At 43.7% G+C, this 20,717-nt stretch overlaps 1 protein-coding gene across 1 annotated transcript; it reads right to left on the reverse strand.

The window, feature by feature from the left end:
• Positions 1-4,084: 4,084 nt before the first annotated feature.
• On the reverse strand, positions 4,085-20,414 carry DESI2 (desumoylating isopeptidase 2). The gene is made up of 5 exons (XM_075089369.1): positions 19,965-20,414; positions 12,387-12,459; positions 10,408-10,501; positions 9,567-9,708; positions 4,085-7,697 (listed from the first exon to the last, which is right to left on the reverse strand). Exons 1-5 carry the CDS (start codon positions 20,001-20,003, stop codon positions 7,464-7,466), a joined length of 582 nt encoding a protein of 193 aa, XP_074945470.1. The 5' UTR covers positions 20,004-20,414; the 3' UTR covers positions 4,085-7,463.
• Positions 20,415-20,717: the final 303 nt, after the last annotated feature.

Genomic DNA, 20,717 nt, shown 5'->3' on the forward strand with positions numbered 1-20,717 from the left:
TCTCTGAAGGTCCATCCTGCTCATCTGAGTAGCATGGCATGGCGTGGTGCTGGCTCGGGTCCCCTCGCAGGGCACGCTCTGCACCTGCTGCAGCGCCCCAATGGCAGCGATTTAACCTTGCAGTCTGTCCCTATGACTCTTGACCCAGAAGCAAGCTGCTGTTGGGAAAGGAGCACCAAGAGAGCTTTTGTGGGCTGCTCAGACAGGAGGGCAAATGTTTCCTTATTCTGAGGTACTCATGGAAGGATGATGTCATCAGCACAGGCTTCCACAGTTGAGAAAAACTAGAAGAGCTGTTAATTGAATACTTTGGCCTCTCCAGCTGCCTCTGGATGTGGGATTTCTAATGCTCCTCAAAGACTAGCTTCCGAGCTTCTCAAAATCAAGCTGACTGTCACTAGAAGTGCACTTTTAGGGTGTGTTTTTCTTTCCTATAAAACTGAAAGATTAAAATTTATGAAGGTGATCAGCTGAAAAGTAACCTACTGCAGCACTTTTCTCCAGCTTGCAGACACAGCTTAAAGGCAACAGCTGGCTCAGAAAGATGGCAGGATGTCACCTTGGAATCTGCAAGGAGGGACAGAATTGAGCTTTTCCAGACTAGCAGGCATATGCTGCAAAGGCCACCGCTGGTGGACATTAAACAAGAGCCCATTTCTGGGGGGTTGCTGCTACTTCAAGAAATTGTCAGTAAATCTCCCCAGAAGGTAAGGAGGAAGAAGTATAAATTAACTCATGAAACAGGGAAGAGTGTCATCGCCTGTAGGGTTACCTGGTCTGCAGGTAAAAGGCAGGTCCTCAGAGACCATTTAGGAAGTTGAAAGTCTGTAGAGGACAGAGTGAGGAAGGGGTGACTCTGAGGAGATGACTGCTCTGGATGTGCTACATATAGGTTATGCTACAGGCTAGCCCAGCTCTGAACAAATTCCTGATTGTACTTGGTTTAATTCTGCAGTATTAGTATATTATCAATAAATAATTACATGTCAGTATATTTAGTATAAAAGCCTTTTTTTTTTTCTTATTTGAAGACAATCTCAGCAATTATTAGCCCCAACCATTACACCTTTGAAGCTCAGTGCAACCTGGAAAGGTGCTAGAGTCTGCTTGTCTCTGAGGGATGCATTGCAGCTTCCCACGCCACGCTGATCCATACTTTCCAGAAGTACATCCCTGCATACATGCTGTGGCGGGGCCATTTCACCAGAAGACAGTTAGTGCAGGGAGCCATGGCACAGAGGCAGCGGTCTGGGCCATGGAGACTGTCCTTTTAAACCTCTTAATGTGTACAGAAGCCAGAAGGCTTCTGGAAGGGCAAAGCAGCCTAAAGAAAGCAACTGCAGAGGTGAGAGCATCCTCAAAAGCTGGGGAGCTCCCTGAGGTGTTTCTCTGCCCTCAACTCCAGAGTGCTGGAGGTCAGAGCCAGCGAGCAGCCTCCCCGCAGCCAGTCACCCCGACTATCGTCAGTTCTCATTCAGTGCTTTTACTAGACTTTCCAAGTCTGACATAAAAAATAATTGACCTTTACAGTTGCATTTGGGCCAGCTACATTGCCATCAGCTCTTGGTAACCCTCACTACTCAGTTCATATTTGCTTAATGGCATGTGAATTAATTTGTTGGAAGCTGACACTTCACTGCAGGATTAGTTAGTGACTACTAACATGGGGCTGGTGCATGAAATTTAAGATGCAGAACATCTTTTGGGGAAAAAATAAACCAAAGAGGGAAATTCCAGTGCTCTTGGAAATCCTCACTTTTAAGACGCTATGACTGGGGTAATGAATGAACTGAAGTACAGAAGAGAAATAAACTCAATTCCAGCTATTTAAAGGCTCAGCAATCCCTTCCAGGCAAAAAACAAGCAGCTATTGTGTGCTTGTGCTGGGAGGGCTGGGGGGAGGCAGCGTTTCCCACAGGCAAATTAGGAATGGGAAAATGAGAACAAAACCTGCAAGCCTCAGAAGCCCAAGTGGGGAACATAAGCCATTTTCTGTTCAACATGATTTGTGTTGTCATTAGGTGGGTTTAATGGGGCTTTATTCTTATTCTGGGAGGAAAGCCCTGGTTTTGCCCGAGCTAACAGTAATGACCATTCAGACCTGGGAAACGTGAGAGCGCCAGCTGAAACCACATTTGCTGTGTCACTCAGACATGCACTGGGAACAGAGGGTCTCCTGCTCCCCACCGTCCCTTGCTGGCCGTGGAGGTTGGCCGCGTTTCACTAGAGCCCAGTAAAAACTTGCCTGTGGCCTGTTGGGCGGAGGGGTGTCCAATTCATGTCATTTATCTCACTGTAAAGGAAGACCTCTACGGACCGTGCCAGGAGCCATGCTGGGACCAGACCCAAACCCCACAAAAGGGGCATTTGAACCCTCCACGCTGCTGCCCCGCAGTTGCCTGAGGCAGAAGACAAGACCAGCATCACAGCTGCAGGAAAGGCTTTTCTCATCTGAGATGGCTTGAACCCCTTCCTAACCCTCTTCCCAAGCTATGGTGAGCCCTCATGGAATGGTTCAGCAATGCAGTCATGGCTTCTTGAAGTCCAGTATTTGGTGCCTTGTTTCAGGCTGCATAAAGGTGAAAGGGGATAAGGAGGTAAAAAAAGGCTCCCTGAAAGGAAATCTTAAGAGTTGAAACCCAGGAACTTAGTTTGAACAGTCCCGAATAGGCACACATGAAGCCCCTCTCCCTCACCTTCGTTGGCTTCATTCAGAAGACACTAACAGCAATTTCTCTACTTTCAGAGAAGCAGCACACCAGGTAATCAGCAAGTGCAGCAGGCTTTCTGCTTTGAGGATTACAGGACTGGCACACCACTTTGAAAAGCACTTGAGAACTGCCAGCCACTCATCCTCCACCTGCAGAAGGAATGGTGCTGCCTTAGCTCTGCGTGTCCTGGGCTGCTGCTCAGAGATGGACAGGGGTGGAGAGCCAGTCTGGTATGAATAATATTCCTCTCTAAGGAGAGCTGGAGATAGGTGTAGCCCTCTACCAAAGCAAGCTAAAACTGCAACAGTGCAGGAGGCTTGCATTTCTTTATGGCTAGGTCCTGGTTTAGTTTGTGATATGCTCAATTTAGAGGACCAGATCATGTGAGAAATACAGGATTCCTACCCTAACCCAGCAGAAAGCAGTTAGTGGTGGAACCTGGCTGCTTTCTCAAAGCAATGCCATAGCCTTCCCTGACAAGTTGTTACATTGAAAAGTTTGCTGAAGTTTCTTTATGATCTGATTTAGGTCAAACCAAAGGGTATCAGAGAAAATCAGGAACTGTCCAATAACCATTTTCATTGTATTATATGAAGCACTGTGAAAGAAAACATTTATTTGGGGAAGTGATATGACTAAGGTGCCTTTAGCTGTAAAAAAGCTTTTGCCTATTGAGAAGCTGCTCTGATGACAGATTTGCAACATAAACCATGCATGTCTGAAGAAACTGCTTTAGAAATTGAAATGTCATTTGAAACACTTCTATTTTCTTCAAGAACAGTTGAGTTAAACTCAGCCACTCGCCCATTAACAAACAATGCAATATATATTTTTTGTGTATTGATTGCCTTCCCAGAAGTGGGTCGGCACTCTTGGCCGTCGGATGCCACAGGTGAATTTGTCTGGGATTCACAGTTCCAGACTGATGAACGCTCTCAAAGTTGCCAGGTTTCCTTTCAATAGGTTATGAGTTCCTCAGACTCTCTTGCAGCTCTGCTAGTGATTAGGGTCCAGCAGCAGTCAGAAAAGTGAACACAGCTGTATCTTGGCAGCTTCTCCAGCAAGTCATGTCATAGCCAGTCTTCATCAGCAGTGCACACAGAGATGCCAGGCTCAGCACACAAAGCGTGGCGCACCAAATCTGAAAACATTTTGAATTTAGTCTATTAAAAACTAGTGGCTCTTAATAATGCCTCAAACCAAACTGCAGGTCCTGATGCCCATGTCAGAATACAGCCGATTGCTTAATACAGGAAACCCCTGGACAGTTTTACTATCCTTTGAAAGATGCTTTCAAAACCAAAGATCAGCTTGGGTGGCACTGACAAAACAAGCTGGAGGTACCAGGGGAATAACACACAGAGCCAAGTGTCTTTTTTTATAAAAGTATTTTTAATAAACTGATGGATTTAAGATGCTAGACAACTTGTTGCCATGTACAGGTAACAAAAGTCAAAATTCTTTGAATTTTATACAAATACTATGTAGCACAGTAAACTTGAATACAAGTTTACAAAAAAATGCATCGGTGATTATTCAGCTTGTAACCAACTTCCAACAGTGAAAATTATCATGTATCAATAGTGATCAGAATTGCATTGCAAATTTTAGAAGTAATGCAACTATGTTTTTACCAAGCGACTCTGAAGTTACTGGTGCACACTGACAGTACATTGGATTTTTTGGCTTGCTGAACAGAAAATGGCATTTAAATAAAATGACTTCAAGTTAAAGAATATAATATGTATCAAAAGTACTATCTGACAGAAAATTAAACAAGAATGAGAAAGTAAACAGAGCAGAACCCTGAAGTAGTGATATTTTTCTACCCGTTTTGATGGAAAAGACTCCACAGGTGTCCAGCTTTCTCACAGCATTTTGGAGTGTTCTAGTCCTAGCACAGTGTGGTCATTAGTCAGCTAAAGTAATCCCTGCTTGGCAGTAATGCTGGTGAAAGGTAACTTGCTCTATTGCTAACAAATCGGAGTAACCACTGGCAGGGCGACTTCTTGGAGGCACCCAGTGGAGGCTGAGCTGACAGCATGCGACTGGAGTTACAGTACCGGCTGCTTTGATACAATACCCAACAGCCTTCAGGGTTCAGGTGTCAGTTTCCTCACTGGATTTACAAATGGATGGTTTTGAAACAAACAAAAAAAAATGGAGCATAAGACAGTATTTTCACCTGTACAGCTAGAGATAAAATGAATGCTTTTGTTACAAACTTTCCAGTCTGCTTTATAAAAAATAGTCTCAGTTTTACTTCTAAATAAAAACTGTGCTGTGATCTGTCACGTTTTTGCATTGTACATGCTGTAGTTGTGTGTGTTAATGAAGGTGTAGAGATTTGTGACCTAGCGCTCTGGATATATCAGAAGCCTAAAAAGCTGATTTTGGTACATAAAAGTTAGGTAGCAATGAAAATTCATTCTATTTATTTTTCCTAAAACCTAGGAAAAGCTACAGTACATTGCTAGATCAGTGGCCTCAACCCTGAGCTGAAATAAAGGACCTGCCTTGGCCAAGAGACTTAGTCACGTTACTACCACAGCTGCGCAGCAGAGACAAAAAAGCCTGCCCGTGGCCTGTTGTCTTAGCTGTAAGTAGTGTGAGATTCAGTTCTGTAATGCTTGAGAGTTGACTGGAGACCACCATATTCATTTTCACTACAGGGAAAAAAAAAAACCCAAAACTCAAATTCAGAGATTCAAGTGAAAAAACACTCAACAGGGACAGTCAGTATGTCCAGCTTCTGGAGAGCAAACAGAGAACGTAGTTAGTAGTAGACTTGTCAGTCTTAAGCGTTTCCCACTTGGTAGAAGAGATTATGAAAAGACGTACCAAACTACAGTTAAAGAGACTTCTACTATTATCCACTCTTTCCAGAAAGAGTCTCACTTGATTTTCCCCCCCAGAGCTGAGCACCTCTCTGTACCTACACTGCATCACAGAATATGAGCAAAAACTTAATGACTGTCTGACAAAGAATTCAACCCAACTGCTAGCAGAACTTCCGGCCTTTTCTAACGTGAGTCGGAATTGGCAATCATAAGAATTCTTACTACGACACAGCCTACAGCACCTTCCCATTGGGTTCAATGGCACTGGCTACCCACGACTAGGAGCATTCGTCACATGAAGCACTCTCACCTCCTCGGAGGATTTTTTGCCTTTTGAACAGCAGAAACTGTAGAGTCAGTATTTCACTTAATGGAAAAACTAAACGCAGCAAGAGACTGAAAATAAAGCTTGTACGAATCACTTATACTTCTAGTAATGCACACCTCTCTGTGAGCTGATCAGTTTACGGATGGTATGGTTTTTGTTAGTTTAAGGCAGCAAGTCTTTCAAAATACACGAGCTCACCTCCCTCACGTTTGTGCTACTGTATCCTTATGTGCACAAGAGAACCTCACTAATTTACACTAATGACTGGAAGAACCATTAATTCTCTTGGTAAGTGAACAAGAATAAGGCATTCCATTATATATTCTGATCACTAATTATAATTTAGCTCTAATTATAATCTACCAGCAAACATACTTCTGTGTTTTAGAAAATAATATCTCTTACCTTCAGATATAATTATGTGTGCAGATTAGTGGGTTCTGCTGTGTAAACACGCAGGTGCATAAGCAACTTTCAGGTTTTTCTTCATTACATCTGACAAGAAAGTTAATGCCACAGTCAGAGACTGTGGGCAAATAAATTAGGATTTCTCTATAATTTGTGCAGAAACACACAACTGGGCAGTAATTTATAGCAAAAAAAAAAAAGGGCACGAATGTTTACAAACTCAAACCTCAAATGAAGCAAAATCAGCAGCAGAAAGCAAGGCCATTCCCCAACCATAAATGGCTTGTATTAGACTACTCCAAACTATATGAAACAAAAAAAAGAATACAACTACTAACTTTCATATAGAAGTGCGAAATCAAGTAAAGCAAACAGTGAAAAATTTGTTGAAGCTTCTAACAGATGATATTCACATGCCTAAATCCTGGTTGAAGCAGACCAGACAGACAGACAGAAGACAGGATGCAAACTACATGGCTGAGTTAAAAAAAAAAAAAAAAAAAAAAAAAAAAGGATCAATGTGCATTGTAATGAGATAGAAATTTCCCTTCATATGTGCAAAAATCCACAGTTGCATTAATGTAGAGGTCATACTTCTAGTAACAGATCTCAGACAAAACCAGTCTCCCTACATCCTGGAATCTACCTGTTTACATCAGCCACTTCAAGTGCACAGTACCCTGTTCACATATATAGTATTCAGCAGTTTCTGGCATTTCTCAGAAATTTAATGTTCACCTGCCTTAAATCTTGAAAACAAGGGGGAGAGTTCATCCAGGGCATCATACCACTGCTTTTGAGTTATACCAACAGTTAAATCAAACTCGAATTCTCTCGTCTTCCATGGTGGCAGGAGTCCTTACGGGACTTGTAAACAGCAGTACACAATACTGTAAACAAATAATTTATGTTCTGCTTTATACATGATGTTAAGATAACCCAGGTCTACCAAACAGGTGAAAATGAAAAGGGTGGCTTCACACAAAATCCTTCCCTTTCCTCCCAGCAATTCTTTTCACTACATAAATAATCCTGAGCTGAAACAGGGGTTGATGAGAGCCTTTTTTGCATATAAAAACAATGTTCTAGAGTCAGCTCTCATGTTCTGTCAGGAAGTCAAGTGCTGGAGAGATTAAACTGAAGTATTCCAAATCATTTGTTACTTTGGAGGAGGACTTATAATTTGGTGTGGCGTCCAGTTCTAGACCCAGATGCTGAGCTTGCCAAGGAAGCTGATGCTGCTGCATCCTCAGCTTCCTCCAGCTCATCGTGTAGCTCCTGGCTAACGCTAGACTGGAGGGCTGCCGGAGTTAGCCACTCCTTCGGCAGGCAGCTCTGGAGAAACGGTATACAGGAGCTGAAGTAGGCAAGGCGATTCACCCATCGCGGAATCTCTTTTCCACACAGAATCTAAGGAGGAAAGGGAAAAGAAAGGATTAATTTGTCTTCTGGATTCAGCAGTAACAAAACCACAGTACTGTCAAGAAAATGCAAAGGCTGCAGCAGCCTTACAATTCACAAACGCCAGCTGAGAAGCACTCAAGTCAGCTGCACTAAGACAACTTTCTCCATCAGTACAAGCAGCATCCCAAGTCACACACGGAGACTTATTTTCCACTGTGAGAGTTTGACATTTGGTTCTACACTATTTTAGAAGCCCTAAAAAGCCTAACCACCTCACTCTTTTTTAATAACTTCTATAAAAGGCACAGAAATGAGTTAAGGTATGCTTTCTATTCACTGCTAATTCCTCAGAAATTGCAGGAGAAATCTCACTATTAGAAAGAAAAAAGCACCCTGAAATCAAGTGGTCAAAAAAATAGTGTCAATACTACGGTTACGTGGAGTTACACGGACAGCTGAGGCTATTTACTGTGACAGCCTCTGATGGCTTTGCACAAAACATCACTATCTTACAGCACACAGGCCAAGCACACACATGTAGGACCACTGGGACAAGAGAAGCTATACAATGCAGAGCTGGTTTCAACTCCTCAAAAATATATAAAACCTGCATTAAATACATGTTTTTACTGTACATCAATCATTAAATGGTTTAATTGTCACTATTCAAGAAGTGAGCTATTTTACTTAACTACCTGCATATTCACTTCTGGTATCACTTATTCCAGTGCAATCTGGAGAAAAATCATAGCTAATGGGAGCATTACTCTGCTGTAACTGAGCAGGATTTAACTTGTAATTATATTCCTGTCTTTATAGTCAATTTGAACACTGGATAGGACACGACGTAAAAGAGAAACAACACGACCATGCGGTTGAAGAGTATGGCAAAAACCTGGCCACGTAGGCCAGATTTCATGCCGACTGCAGCTTTGCCAGTGTCTCACCCTACTTACTTGTACCAGCGTTGCAGATGAATCACCATCTCAATAAAATTTGCCACTGCCACTTGAAGATGAAACAGTCTACCCAAAACACAGCCTATGCAGTAAGTGCGCCATTAATTATTTTGAAAAAAAGAACAATTAAATTTTATGGAAGTTCACCATGAAAAAAATAGCCATCCCTTTTTTGGGGTGCTTCAATGAAACATTAGAATAAATTCTGATGAGCACAGATCGATAACTACTGATAAAAGTCACAGCTATCATGCCCTTCTTTGTCCTGGGTTACTTGCCCTTTCCCTTGTGTTGATACACGTCAGTCAGTGATCAGGCATTCATTCATATTGGCAAACCGATCACGTTAAAATAAAGCTGAGGGGAAAAAGCAAAACCCATTCAACTCCATAGTCAGATACTTTGCACAACCACCCGGGTATCTACATGACCAGGACACAGGTGCTGGCAGAGCCATAACTTGACAAAAGCCTCTCAAGCAGAATATTAACATTGTCTGTGAAACTTCAAAGCCTTTGTTATTCTTTAACAGTAGGGTCATAACTTTAAAAATTATTTTTGGTGTGATGGCTTTGTGGGGAAATGCTGATAACAATAACACATGGTTCTGTCCTCAGTAGTGATCTCTGAAGCATCTGAAATGCTTTTGAAATCCTGTTAATACTAGGTTGCTCAATTAGAAATACACCCCTGCTCTAACAGAAACTATGTATGATAACAACATTTAGCATTTTCAGCAATGAAATCATGTGCTTTGGACAGAAGCGCAAATAAAACCTGAAAAACTGTGACACTTGCCCAAGGCAACAGAGATAGGAAGTCGGAAATTAGGCCAAACATTCCAAAGGACAGGATGGAGGTGACGCTCTGTAGCCACTTGGGAAGCACCTTTCTATACACCTTTATGTTTGTTTACCTCAGATAAAGCTGAAGAAAAGTGATTGCAGTTTTTGTGCATTAGGTGATATGCATTTCCTTTGAACTCCTTTCCAAGCTCTTCTACTATTTTTTCTATGTCATCTTCCATGAAGTCAGTACTGCCTAGAACCACAGCCTCTCTAGAAGAGAAACAGAGAGAGTAGAAGGTGATCAGGCTTCCATGATATAGGTGGATTACTGTTCACACATTGCTCAAAGATCACCCCACTGTGGGTGGTGAGATCTTTCTGCCCTCCTAGAACAACACAGATTCCTTATGTTCCATTTTACAGCACCATTATCATAAGAAATTATTTCCTTGCCAGTTGTTCACCTGTAGTTGACTTATGTTCTTTGCAACTTAACTCTGACAAACACTGGATGCAGTTTTCCCCATATCTCCAAAGGATATTGTTTCTAAGAGACGGCTGAGAACAGTTAAGAGCTTGTAATGCAGGGAAGGGTCAAGGCAGTCACACTGAGGAAGTGGAAAAGAGATATGGGGAAACCTTGAAAAGTAACATTTTACAGCTTTTTTCTTTGAATAAAAATTTCACTACCTTGAAAAAGTTACCCCTTGTATACACTGTATGAATAACAAAAGCTAGCCACAAGTCCACGTAATTTGTACACATTTAAGGAATGTAGTGGTATGCTAAAAATAATGTCCTTTGCTGTCGACACTTAACTGCCTCATCACCTCTGTCCATCTTTCATTTCTAAGTAAACACACAGAAATCCTGTAGCATCATTCAACACATCTATCCTCAAAAATAAAAGCAAGAAGTTGTCTTTTGAACATGCCTTCTCAAAAGCAAGAAAATAGGTATCTTACTTACTTAAATTTAAATGTTTCTCCTAGCTCAGAAGCATTTCCTGGTGAAATTTCAAATATTCCAGAAAAAGGGTATGGGTGACCACCGTAGGCAAATTCTGAAAGAGAAAGCTCAGATTTAACGAAAACGGTATACAACAACAGTAAAGAACAGCAGACCTCACTGCCTGGAAGATCACTTCACAAGGATCTAAAACTAGAAACCAGACATGTTATTTACATGGGTAAAAAATGCAGGGAGCTGTAAATGAATAGTTCTGTTAATTACTAGTCAACCTAAGTAAAAACTGACAGGAAATTATCTACATCAGTGTACAGGTTTAACTTGAGTAACTTTATAGTAAGTATATATTGTTTTCATTGTGTAAGTAAGGATTTACAAGGTAAATTGTAAATCCTACTAGTGTTCTTTATACATGCTTGTCTTTAAAAGTTCCCTTATGTATTTATAGATCAGGGAGTACTGTATCCTCAAAGGTCTGATGGTGCTTCTATTCAGTGGGCACTACAGCTCTTAAGTGTGGCAGCCAGTAGTGGCCTAATAGGTGGGTTTTTTTTTTTCTTAATTTGCAAGAGTTCAACTGTCCCGAGTTCTTTACTGTAACAAGAAAGTGAACCAGTGGATGCATCTGAAGCCTGCGCATAGCATCCGCTAGCGTAAGCACTTACAGTACATGAAAATATCATGGTGTGCTTTAGCTTCCTTCTGTGTCTGCAAGATAACACAGCATACCACACCCAGAGCACAATAAAAAGCTTTAAGCATGACTTCACGCTTCCTTTCCTCAAAACTCGTAACACATCATCCAAGTCTAGCATTCAGTTTTTTGGATAATCTTTTTTACAACAGGTTAATAAATAAAGTTTGATGTACTTCGAAAAATGCAAGTCATTGTTCTAGCAGGCACATGACCTGCTAGATGAGAAAGCTGTTATAATCTGAACGGGAAGGGAGGCACATGTATTTGGCACAGCTCAAGAACTGGGGTTCAGGCACAGCACTATTAAGAGCAATGTCCTTCTGGTTTGGATTAAAAGAAATACAAAAAAGGTTTAACAATAAGCATTGTATTTTGTCAATTCATTGCTTTGATAACACTTGCAAACCTAGTTACAATGTGACCATTACAGTAGCTGAAACATTTACAGTTCAAGATAACTTCGGGCAATGTGGTCCGTGGATTGCATGCCACACCTTTTGCTGCTTCCCCTCACCTCCCAGCACATTCCAGAAAAGAACTGAAGTAGATTTTTCTTCTTTGAATGGACTACTTTCAGCAACACCATCACCTCAGAGTGTCATTATACTGCTAGGCAGGAACACCTCAGACCTGAGCCTGCGCTACAGCACGCTCAGAAACACCTTCTGGCAGCAATGGGGATTCCAACTGGCCTGAACAGTTGAGGATGCTGCATCCCCAAAGTATGATCTACTTCCCAACATCGGAATGTATTGCTGTATTTATCACAAGTGTATCTTTTGTAAGCCGTATGCATGAGATGCCTTTTAATGAAACTGTCTCTTTAAAACAAACCAACCTACTAATAAGGAACCGACAGTTTTTCCTGACCATCATGCACTTTTAGGTGTGTATCTGCAACAGACCATTGTTTCTGTAGTTAAAAATTAACTCCTTGCATGAAGTGCTGGCAGAATACTGAGGAAAGTTCGTTCAACCATGCTTTCATAAAGCATACATTTGTTTTAACGATAGGTATTTCAAAACCTGAAAGAAAGATTTCTACGCCTAGCTGAATACTTTGTACACTTTTTCATAGCTGCATAGCTTTACAAGAATGCAAGATGGCTACCGGACTATTTGTATCCAAGGCTTTTGCCAGAGGCAGAAGAGAGGAGAACTTTAAGAGAGAACTGATGAACAGGTTTCAGGAGCCAGACTTCCCTTACTACCTGGAAAACGTTTTTTTTAAATAACAGCGTTACTGAAACAAAGAGTTAAGTTATGTTTTTCTTGTACATACCTCGGCCATACACCTCTATACCTGAATGGAACACTCCAATTCCAAGGGAAGAAGTATATTCATTCATCCAATACTAAAAGGAAAGAAGAAAACAAAAAAGACTCTAGTTAGCTCCCAATACAGATGTCTTCTTGACAGCAGACTGACATGTATTTGTCCCCCACATCAAAAGCATAAAACCCTACCACAAGTGAAACCGCACAACCCATTTGATGGGATCAGAACATGCCAGTAAAATTCCCCAACTGTACACAGTGAAATAATTCCATTAGGTTCTACTCCAGTGTTTTAGTGCTGTCAGCGTCTGTCAACCAAGGAGACCATACCTGGGAGAAATCCAGATCAACTTCCGATTTTCCAGCAAGTTACAGGTTGTAAAGTTTTCCATAAGGCGGAATACATTTTAGAATCAACTGCAGTAATTTTGCAGGAGGATTTTTTTTTTCTTAATAGTATCAGAATGCAGGTCTGTAACATACACACACCGTCACTTACAGCAATGACCGCACTTTTGCTTATGACCAGATGAGCATGAGACACACCCAGAGGTATGTAAGATGGACTGAAATTACCTCCGTATATTTTGCCTTTGAATACTCCCTTGGCGGTCACCATAGAAGAGACTAAGCTCTCTCCAGACTCCTGATGTATGTCTCCCTACATCAGGTGTAAGTCTTTTGCATAGGTCTAACACCTGTTTCCAGTATATCACTTCTGTTGTGGCCAACAGGTAATAGCTGCATTTCAAAAGGAAAGCAGGAAGTGATAGTTTAAAAAAATAAATTAAAAAAAAAAAACACAGGGGGGGAGGGTGGGGCGCAGGGGAGGAAAGGAAAAAAACCTTCCCTTAGTGCTTTCTATTTTCTTTTTCAAAAGCAGCAGCAAGTGCCTATCAGGAGTTAGCGATTACCCTCAAGACCTTAAAGATGGATAGAGTTCCAGAAAGGGAAAAACCTCAAAATTACTGTCTTTCCTTGGCTACATCACCACCCTCGAAATATCAGTCTCCAAGCAGGAAAAATTTTCAAGTGACACATAATTTAAAAAGGAACCTGAAACAAAGGCTAAAAAAACAAAAAAAAAACCACCTCAGCTGTATCCTTAAAACAGAAAAACCTCTTGAAAATACACAGAAGACATTATTTTGTCAATTACTCCAGTAGTGGGATTTTTCCTCCCAGGCTGTTTGGTCCCAAAGGGCACCCCTGCGAGCTTCTACCAAGTAAATTTCAAAAAGCCAGCTGGCAGGCAGGAGACAGACTGAGCTAGTAGCCCCAGCAAATTAATATTTGTTTAGCAAACAGGAAAAAAAAGAAGCTATCTTCTTTACACAACCTGTTGACATAATAAGTGCTTTCTGATGTGAAGTCACTATTAAAACAGCATAACATGATAAAAATGTAAAAGGTTACAGGTGTCACACTTGTTAAGATGCACTAGCTGGAGTTAGTACATAATTTACAGGGCCATTACAAACATTATGGCATATAACCTGCATTTCTGAAAGCCATTTTCTCCTAATAAAAATGATATACTAAACTTTGGGCTGAGAAGCTATTTATGAAAATCAAAACAAGTTAAATGGCAAAAAGAGCAAGTCAGGCCAAAAGTTACAAATCTTCAGGCACTAGATGTGTATGTATTTGGCTTTTACAGCCATTCTTAGCCTAAAGATCATCAAGCCTAAACTAAACGGTCCCTCAAATTCAGCTACTAGCAGCTGCCAAACATCAGCACATCATTTTTCCAGCTGAAGATTCACCATTGTGCCAGCAGACATGGGACAGAAATTACTATCTGGATAATAAAATAGTTTTGGGCCCCATAGTACAAGAAGGACATTGAGGTGCTGGAGCGTGCCCAGAGAAGGGTGACGAAGCTGGTGAAGAGTCTGGAGAGCAGGTCTTACAAGGGGAGGCTGAGGGAGCTGGGGGTGTTTAGCCTGGAGAAGAGGAGGCTGAGGGGAGACCTTACCGCTCTCTACAACTACCTGAAAGGAGGTTGTAGCAAGGTGAGTGTTGGTCTCTTCTCCCAGGTCACTAGCGATAGGATGAGAGGAAATGGCCTCAAGTTGCATCAGGGGAGGTTTAGATTGGGTGTTAGGGAAAATTTCTTTACTGAAATTGTGGTCAGACATTGGAACAGGCTGCCCAGAGAGGTGGTGGAGTCGCCATCCCTGGAGGTGTTCAAAAAACATGTAGGTGTGGCACTTCAGGGCATGGTTTAGAAGACACGGTGTTGTTGGGTTGACAGTTGGACTTGATGATCCTAGAGGTCTTTTCCAACCTTAATGATTCTATGCTGAGGATTTGATGTTCTCTTCTTTAGACAAGCCAGTTGTGGGAATTTTTGTCAATGTGAATTAATAGAAGAGAGATTTTGCTCCTTATATTTATTTAAAGCTAAGGATCGTTGAGATCTGTGTATAAATTTTGCTTAAGACTAAACTTTATACTTCACTTTAATTTCTGGCTTTGTTAATGCATTGCGATGTTAGCTAGAGGGGTATAGATGATTACACTAAATCAACACCTTCGTCTATTTTAAAGTTCTTTCCTTCCTCCCCACAGAAAAGAGCATAGCTAGTCTGTATGAATCTAACCAGACTTTTCAGATCAAGCTACATCCAGAAATATACTGGGTTAGATTTAGTCTGTATAAAAAGACAGAGCAGGGAGAAAACAAGAGGGGAAAGAGGGGGAATGATGTTATGACTTCTCAACTAACTTAATGGATTTGTGAGCATAAGAAAATTGATTCTGTTCACTAAAGTGAAATCAAAGCCCCAGGAAAATGGAAGAGCTACTTAAACATAAACCTGTTTCAATTCTGAAGCCAATCCTAACTCCACACTTTACCAGCTGACCATTTCAAAACAGGTTTAGGTTTATATTTATAGTCAAACTCATAGGCACACTCAACATAAGAGTCTGTCAGTGCAGGAAGAGAGTATGTTTACCTAGTGAAAGGTGTATCCAGATGAACCTAATCTAGAACTGGGCTAGACAGGGTCCCTGGTGCTCTAGCCTTTCCCCTCCTGGACACCCATTCTGCCAGAAAACTCTGCACCCAGCCTCTGAATTTCAAATAACCTATGCATCACACAAGCATCGGATCTGTTAATGCCAAGCAAGGTTACTGGTGCTCTCTGAAAATGGAACAAAAGTAAGCTATCCCATAAACAGTGGAAGTAATAAAGCCTAGCTTGTCACTAGGCAGGAAAAGAGAAAAATTATTCACACTCCTCTATGAAACATAATGCAAGGTATAGGGAGAGGGCAGAAAAGCAGGTCAGCAATCGTCCTCATCAATCCATACAGAAGCAGACGACTGGGGTGGAAAGCTGCTCTAACAAAGTGTTCAGCTCATCCAATGCTATTCAAGTACACGCTCCTTCTTACTGGTGCCACCTAAATACATGGGGCTCACTACACTACAAAACAGGAGCAGTGGTGGCAAATTAAACAAACATTAGCAGCTTTGGAAGAAGTGCCTAAAGCAAGCTGGCACTTCACTTAATATTTCCAGTAAGAACAGTGTAGGTTAATTGAAGATAAAAGAATTTCAATAAGGCAGAATTACTTCCCCCCTAGGAACAGTAATTATATCTAATGATTACTTAATCTGGATCAGCTATTGGAAGGTTGGTCGCATTTTCTCATTGAACAAAAGGCCTTATCGCATGGAAGAAAGAAATGTAAGACAAATGCAACTTAAAGTACACTGAATTTGGCTACAGCTGAAATAATTATACACAGCTTATGCAATAAAGATTGTAAATTAAATGACATATCTATATATAATCTCTCGCTGGTTCAGTAACATGCCGTAAATTCTAGAATCCCAAACTGATCCCAAAAGCTACATCCTTGCCTCCATTACGCAAGCTGGATTCCCTTCATTTAGTCTGATATGAATTTTGCCATAGTAGAACGTATAGAGGCACAATCCCGTATCCTCAATATGTTGCAGTAATTCAGTCTTGTAAAACAGGAATTCATGTTTAATGCAACTGCCAGAACAAAAATATCAGAGAAGTATTTTTCTATGTGCAGGATAATGTCATGTCACTGAAATGAAAGAAAAACACTAATCCTAGTGCTTCAAAAATATCTTCATTACTTTCTTTAGAACTTTCATTTATGTTAATGCTTTTGATTGTTATAGCCTTATTTGACAAGGGGAAAAAATAGGATGCTACTTTGGGCACAAGAAAGCTAGACTCCTAAAAATAGCAGTTAATTAAAATGGAACTATGAAGTACTCCGGTTCTCAAAACATCATATATCAAAGTTTTCACCCTACCCTTTTAATGATCATAAAAGATTTTCAAATGCATGAACTGCGGCATATAAACATGCCCTTAAGCTTCTCTCCTGCTGGAAAGTTACCAGTACTTGAAAGTCCACTTTCTTGTACAAAACAGGCACCCCTCCTCGCCCTTTGGTTTTATCAGAGAATTTTGCTTTTCCAAGCACTTCAGTGAAGGACAATGGAAGGTTATATGCTCCCAAACCAACCCACTCAGTCCTGCAAGGAGTTTCAGCAGCAGCAAGGTCACCTAGTATTCCCCTGCATACCTAAGCAGCTGTCTGGGAAATGAAGCTACAGTTAGCACTCAGGTTAAAATAAAGCTGTTCATACGACTGTTGCAATTATAGTAGTGTTGATTCTGTCAGCCAGGTGACTAACAGTGGCCTCTTGTTCCAACAAGAAACAAAAAACCCCAAACCCACCCCCAAGTGACACAACATGTCAGAAGCAAACAGCAAACCTGCTAGTGCCTCAAAACACAGTTGGCAGGGTTTGGTGAATAAACAGAACTTCAAAATAGCTATTACGAAAGACACTTTCCTTCTCCCGCCCACTCTTAGTGCCCCCAGACAAGGCAGTATCATTGATTTCAGCAGGTTGTCTACAAGCTGTAACGTAACTGCTACGCAACATGAGAGTGGGGCTTTAGTTTAAGCTCCTGCTTCAAACAAGTTTAAAATGGACTGAGGCATCATTTTGCGAAAGTGTTCGAGGCAGGATGTACGAGTGTCTTTCAGACACTGTGGGAACCTCAGGTTTTCTTTCCAATTTAAAGGACATCTGTTTCTCTAATGGTCAAATGATGTAGACATTGGTATAAAACAACAAACGCAGCTGAAGTAGGATATAGAAACATTCTGCTTAGTGGTCTCAGTCTACACTATGTATAATTTGTGGTGATGTACAGCTTCAACAAATACCACAACTGCAGACCAATGCACAAAACACACCCCTACATGTGATCAAGCATCTGCAAATAAATGTGCTTTCTGGCTTCTTTTGGAGAACAGGTTCCTTCCACAGATGGTGGCTTTAGAGACTATGCTACTTTTTGATGTAGGCAAGGCCCGACTAATCACAACAGGACGACCATCAGTCCCCAACATATCCTAAGGAAACATACGATACCAGTTTTTAGGAGCACGACCTTTCTGTTCCCTTTCTTTCCCCCCTTCCCCTCTGTCAACTGTCAGCCTTCCTAGGATGGCTGGAGTAAAACTGATCATACCAATTCAACTCTGGAGGAAAAAGAAAGTAGGATACAGGTTGCAGCAAAGAAATCTAAGGAGTAAGAGGTGAAGGAGAACGATGTGAATGAAAGAGCAGGTTATCACAAGAAAAAAGGAAAAGTCATGCTGAAGTCGCACCCCACCATCACAGCGAGAAGGGAGTGTCTCGCAGAGGCCATGGCATCACTTCCCAGACAGCACTTACACAGGAGACAGTCCATTCTGTTAAGTTTTCACAGCCTGTCTGTGAACTGGGCCCAGGTGACAGTTTGCACAGCTAAGCAAGTCTTCGTGACAACACTGGGTCTTCCATCTTTGTGAGTCAGAAGTGTGTCAAGCCTTGACTTCAAAGATACTATCTTATGTAAGAGTCCTGAAACTGAAGTCCTACTTCTTTCTCTGTACCAATATTTATAGTTAATACATGTAAATCCATCTCTTTTCCTGCCAAAAGAGTTTCTCCAATGTATATTTTTAACTATAGTCCAGAGAAGTCATACATATGCATGCGCCAGAGCATCCTTCCCTCCTTAAGTCTAGTATAAATAAGGCACAGTGACTTTTTTGTCATATCAGCATCACGTATGCGCTCAACTTGGTGAGCAAAGACCCCATCCCCATCCCCCCCCGAAAAATCGCAGTGAATAGACTGCTCCTGTCTTTAGCCTCCCCTCGTTCTCTACAAAACAAAGTGTAAGTAACAGGTTATATTCGCTGGAGACAGAACTCAGACACCGGAGGGGGCAAAAAAAGAATCCTTTGACAGGAACATTGATTTTTATGATAAGTATTAGGGTGAATGAAAATAATAACAAGAATCAGGGTAGTTCACGTAAGCTCATATATCATTCTCATTTCAAGCCAGATAGCTCCCTATTGATTGCTATTAAGTATTCTAGCATTAGAGCCTGAGTATTCCCAAGCAAACAAGCTGCATTTTCTCTCTGCCAGCAGTCACTGACTCTACACCATACACCTTTGCCCTTTGAAATCACCAGTTCACTTTAAAATGGTGGCGGTGGGACAGCCAATCCAAAAAAAGCTAAGTAACACAAGCAATGTTACCTGATGCCAGTCATCAATCTTACTGTCCCACTATCAGTAGACTCAAAACGTGGTCAGAGAACTAGTACTACCTGTTCTGATTTCCAGCGATTGAAACGCATTAACGGATAATATTTTCTTAATATTACTTATGGGCACCTCCTGTTCTCTGCAGGTACTTACACCTCATTAGTTACCATGGCATTTGAGCAGCTTCCCGCTGAATGCAAGACAATACAGGAGCTGCTGTAGGTGTCACAGAAAGATCACCCAGAAGGGAGGGGAGGTGAGCTCATGGGACTGCAAATCAAGCCGGGGCAACTGCCTTATTTCTACCAAGTCGCAGCCATACCGAAACTGTCCAAAAATTCCGGTATAGAAAAAAAACCCTCCACATCAAGGGCACAGCGCTAAAAACCTCTCATCCCTGCAGAGGCAGGTGGGGTATCCCCAGGTACTACCCTGTTGGAAAATCAGGCACTTTGACGCTCTCCGGGAGCAGGAGCGGCAGGGCCTCCCCCGGCGCAGCGACAGGGGAAGGGGCTCAGCGGGGGGGCGTTCGCGTCCCGCCCCTCGCCGGCGGCCGGGCCGGGGAACAGCTGTCCCCGCGGCAGGGAGCGGATCCGCCGCTCGCTGCAACACCCGGCCCGCCGCCCCAGCAAACTTTTGCGGCGGGTCACAAGAGATCCGCAGGAATCGCCCACACCCTCCCAAATTATCGCCCCCCGCCCCGAGTTCGTTACTTCTCCTTGCTCGTACCGTCCCCGCCGCGGCCGGGAGCCCACGGAGGCAACTCACGCGTGGGTGGGCAGGAAAAGTTTCCCCGCTACCCCACCCCACCCCCCACGGCCCTCCCGGGAGCGGGGCCGGTACCGGTACCGGGACCCCCGCCCGTGCCCGCCGCCACGCCTGCGGGGCCGAGGTGCTGCCAAGGGCCTCGGGAGGGGCCTGGCCGCCGCGGCGGGCCCCCGGCGCCGGGCCGGGCGCTCACCATGTCGTAGACGTTGAGGATGACCAGCTGGTTCGCCATCGCCGGCGGCCCGCGGGCGCCCCCCGCCCGCTCGGTCGCTCCCGCTGCGGCGGCGGCGCTGCTCAGGCCGGCGGCGGGGCGGTGGGGACCCCCGGGGGCCGCTTCCTCCTCGTCCTGCCTGTTGCTGCGGGGCGCGGGGGGGCGGCGGGCACCATGGAGCCGCCGCCGCGGAGGGACGGGGCCTCGCCCCCGGGAGAGGCGCTCAGCCCGCGGCCGGCGGCGGGGGCCGGGCGGCGCGGGGGGGAACGGGAGCGGGCGCGGGCCCCACCCCGGTGGCGATGGCGGTGCCGGCGAGAGGAGAGGACGAACGGGAGGGAGGAGGCGCGGACAGGGGAGAGGCGCGGGCAGCGGCTGGCGCCCTGCCTGGCGCCGGGGCCGCGGGACGAGCGGGCCGCCCCTCCAATGGGCGCAAAATGGAGCCGGGCGAGCCCGCCCCCATCTCCCGCCAGGCGCGGGCCGGCGGAGACTACAGCTCCCGGCGTCCAGCGCGGCGAGGCGCGGCACGGGGGGCGGCTCCCGGTGTGCCGAACGCTCCGCACCGGGAGCCCGCCCGCTGCCGCCGGGGCGGCCGGTGGGGCCCTGGCCCCGACTGGCAGGGCGAAGTCAGTCGCTGGGCGGGAGGGGGGCACGGCTCTCCTGCCCCGGCGCTTCGCCGTGCCTTCTCCCTTCGCCGTCCCGGGTGAGTGAGGCGGGCGGAGAGCCCCGCTGACCGGC

Source organism: Phalacrocorax aristotelis, chromosome 3 (assembly GCF_949628215.1).
Source record: "Phalacrocorax aristotelis chromosome 3, bGulAri2.1, whole genome shotgun sequence".
In the NCBI taxonomy this organism is placed as follows: Eukaryota; Metazoa; Chordata; class Aves; order Suliformes; family Phalacrocoracidae; genus Phalacrocorax; species Phalacrocorax aristotelis.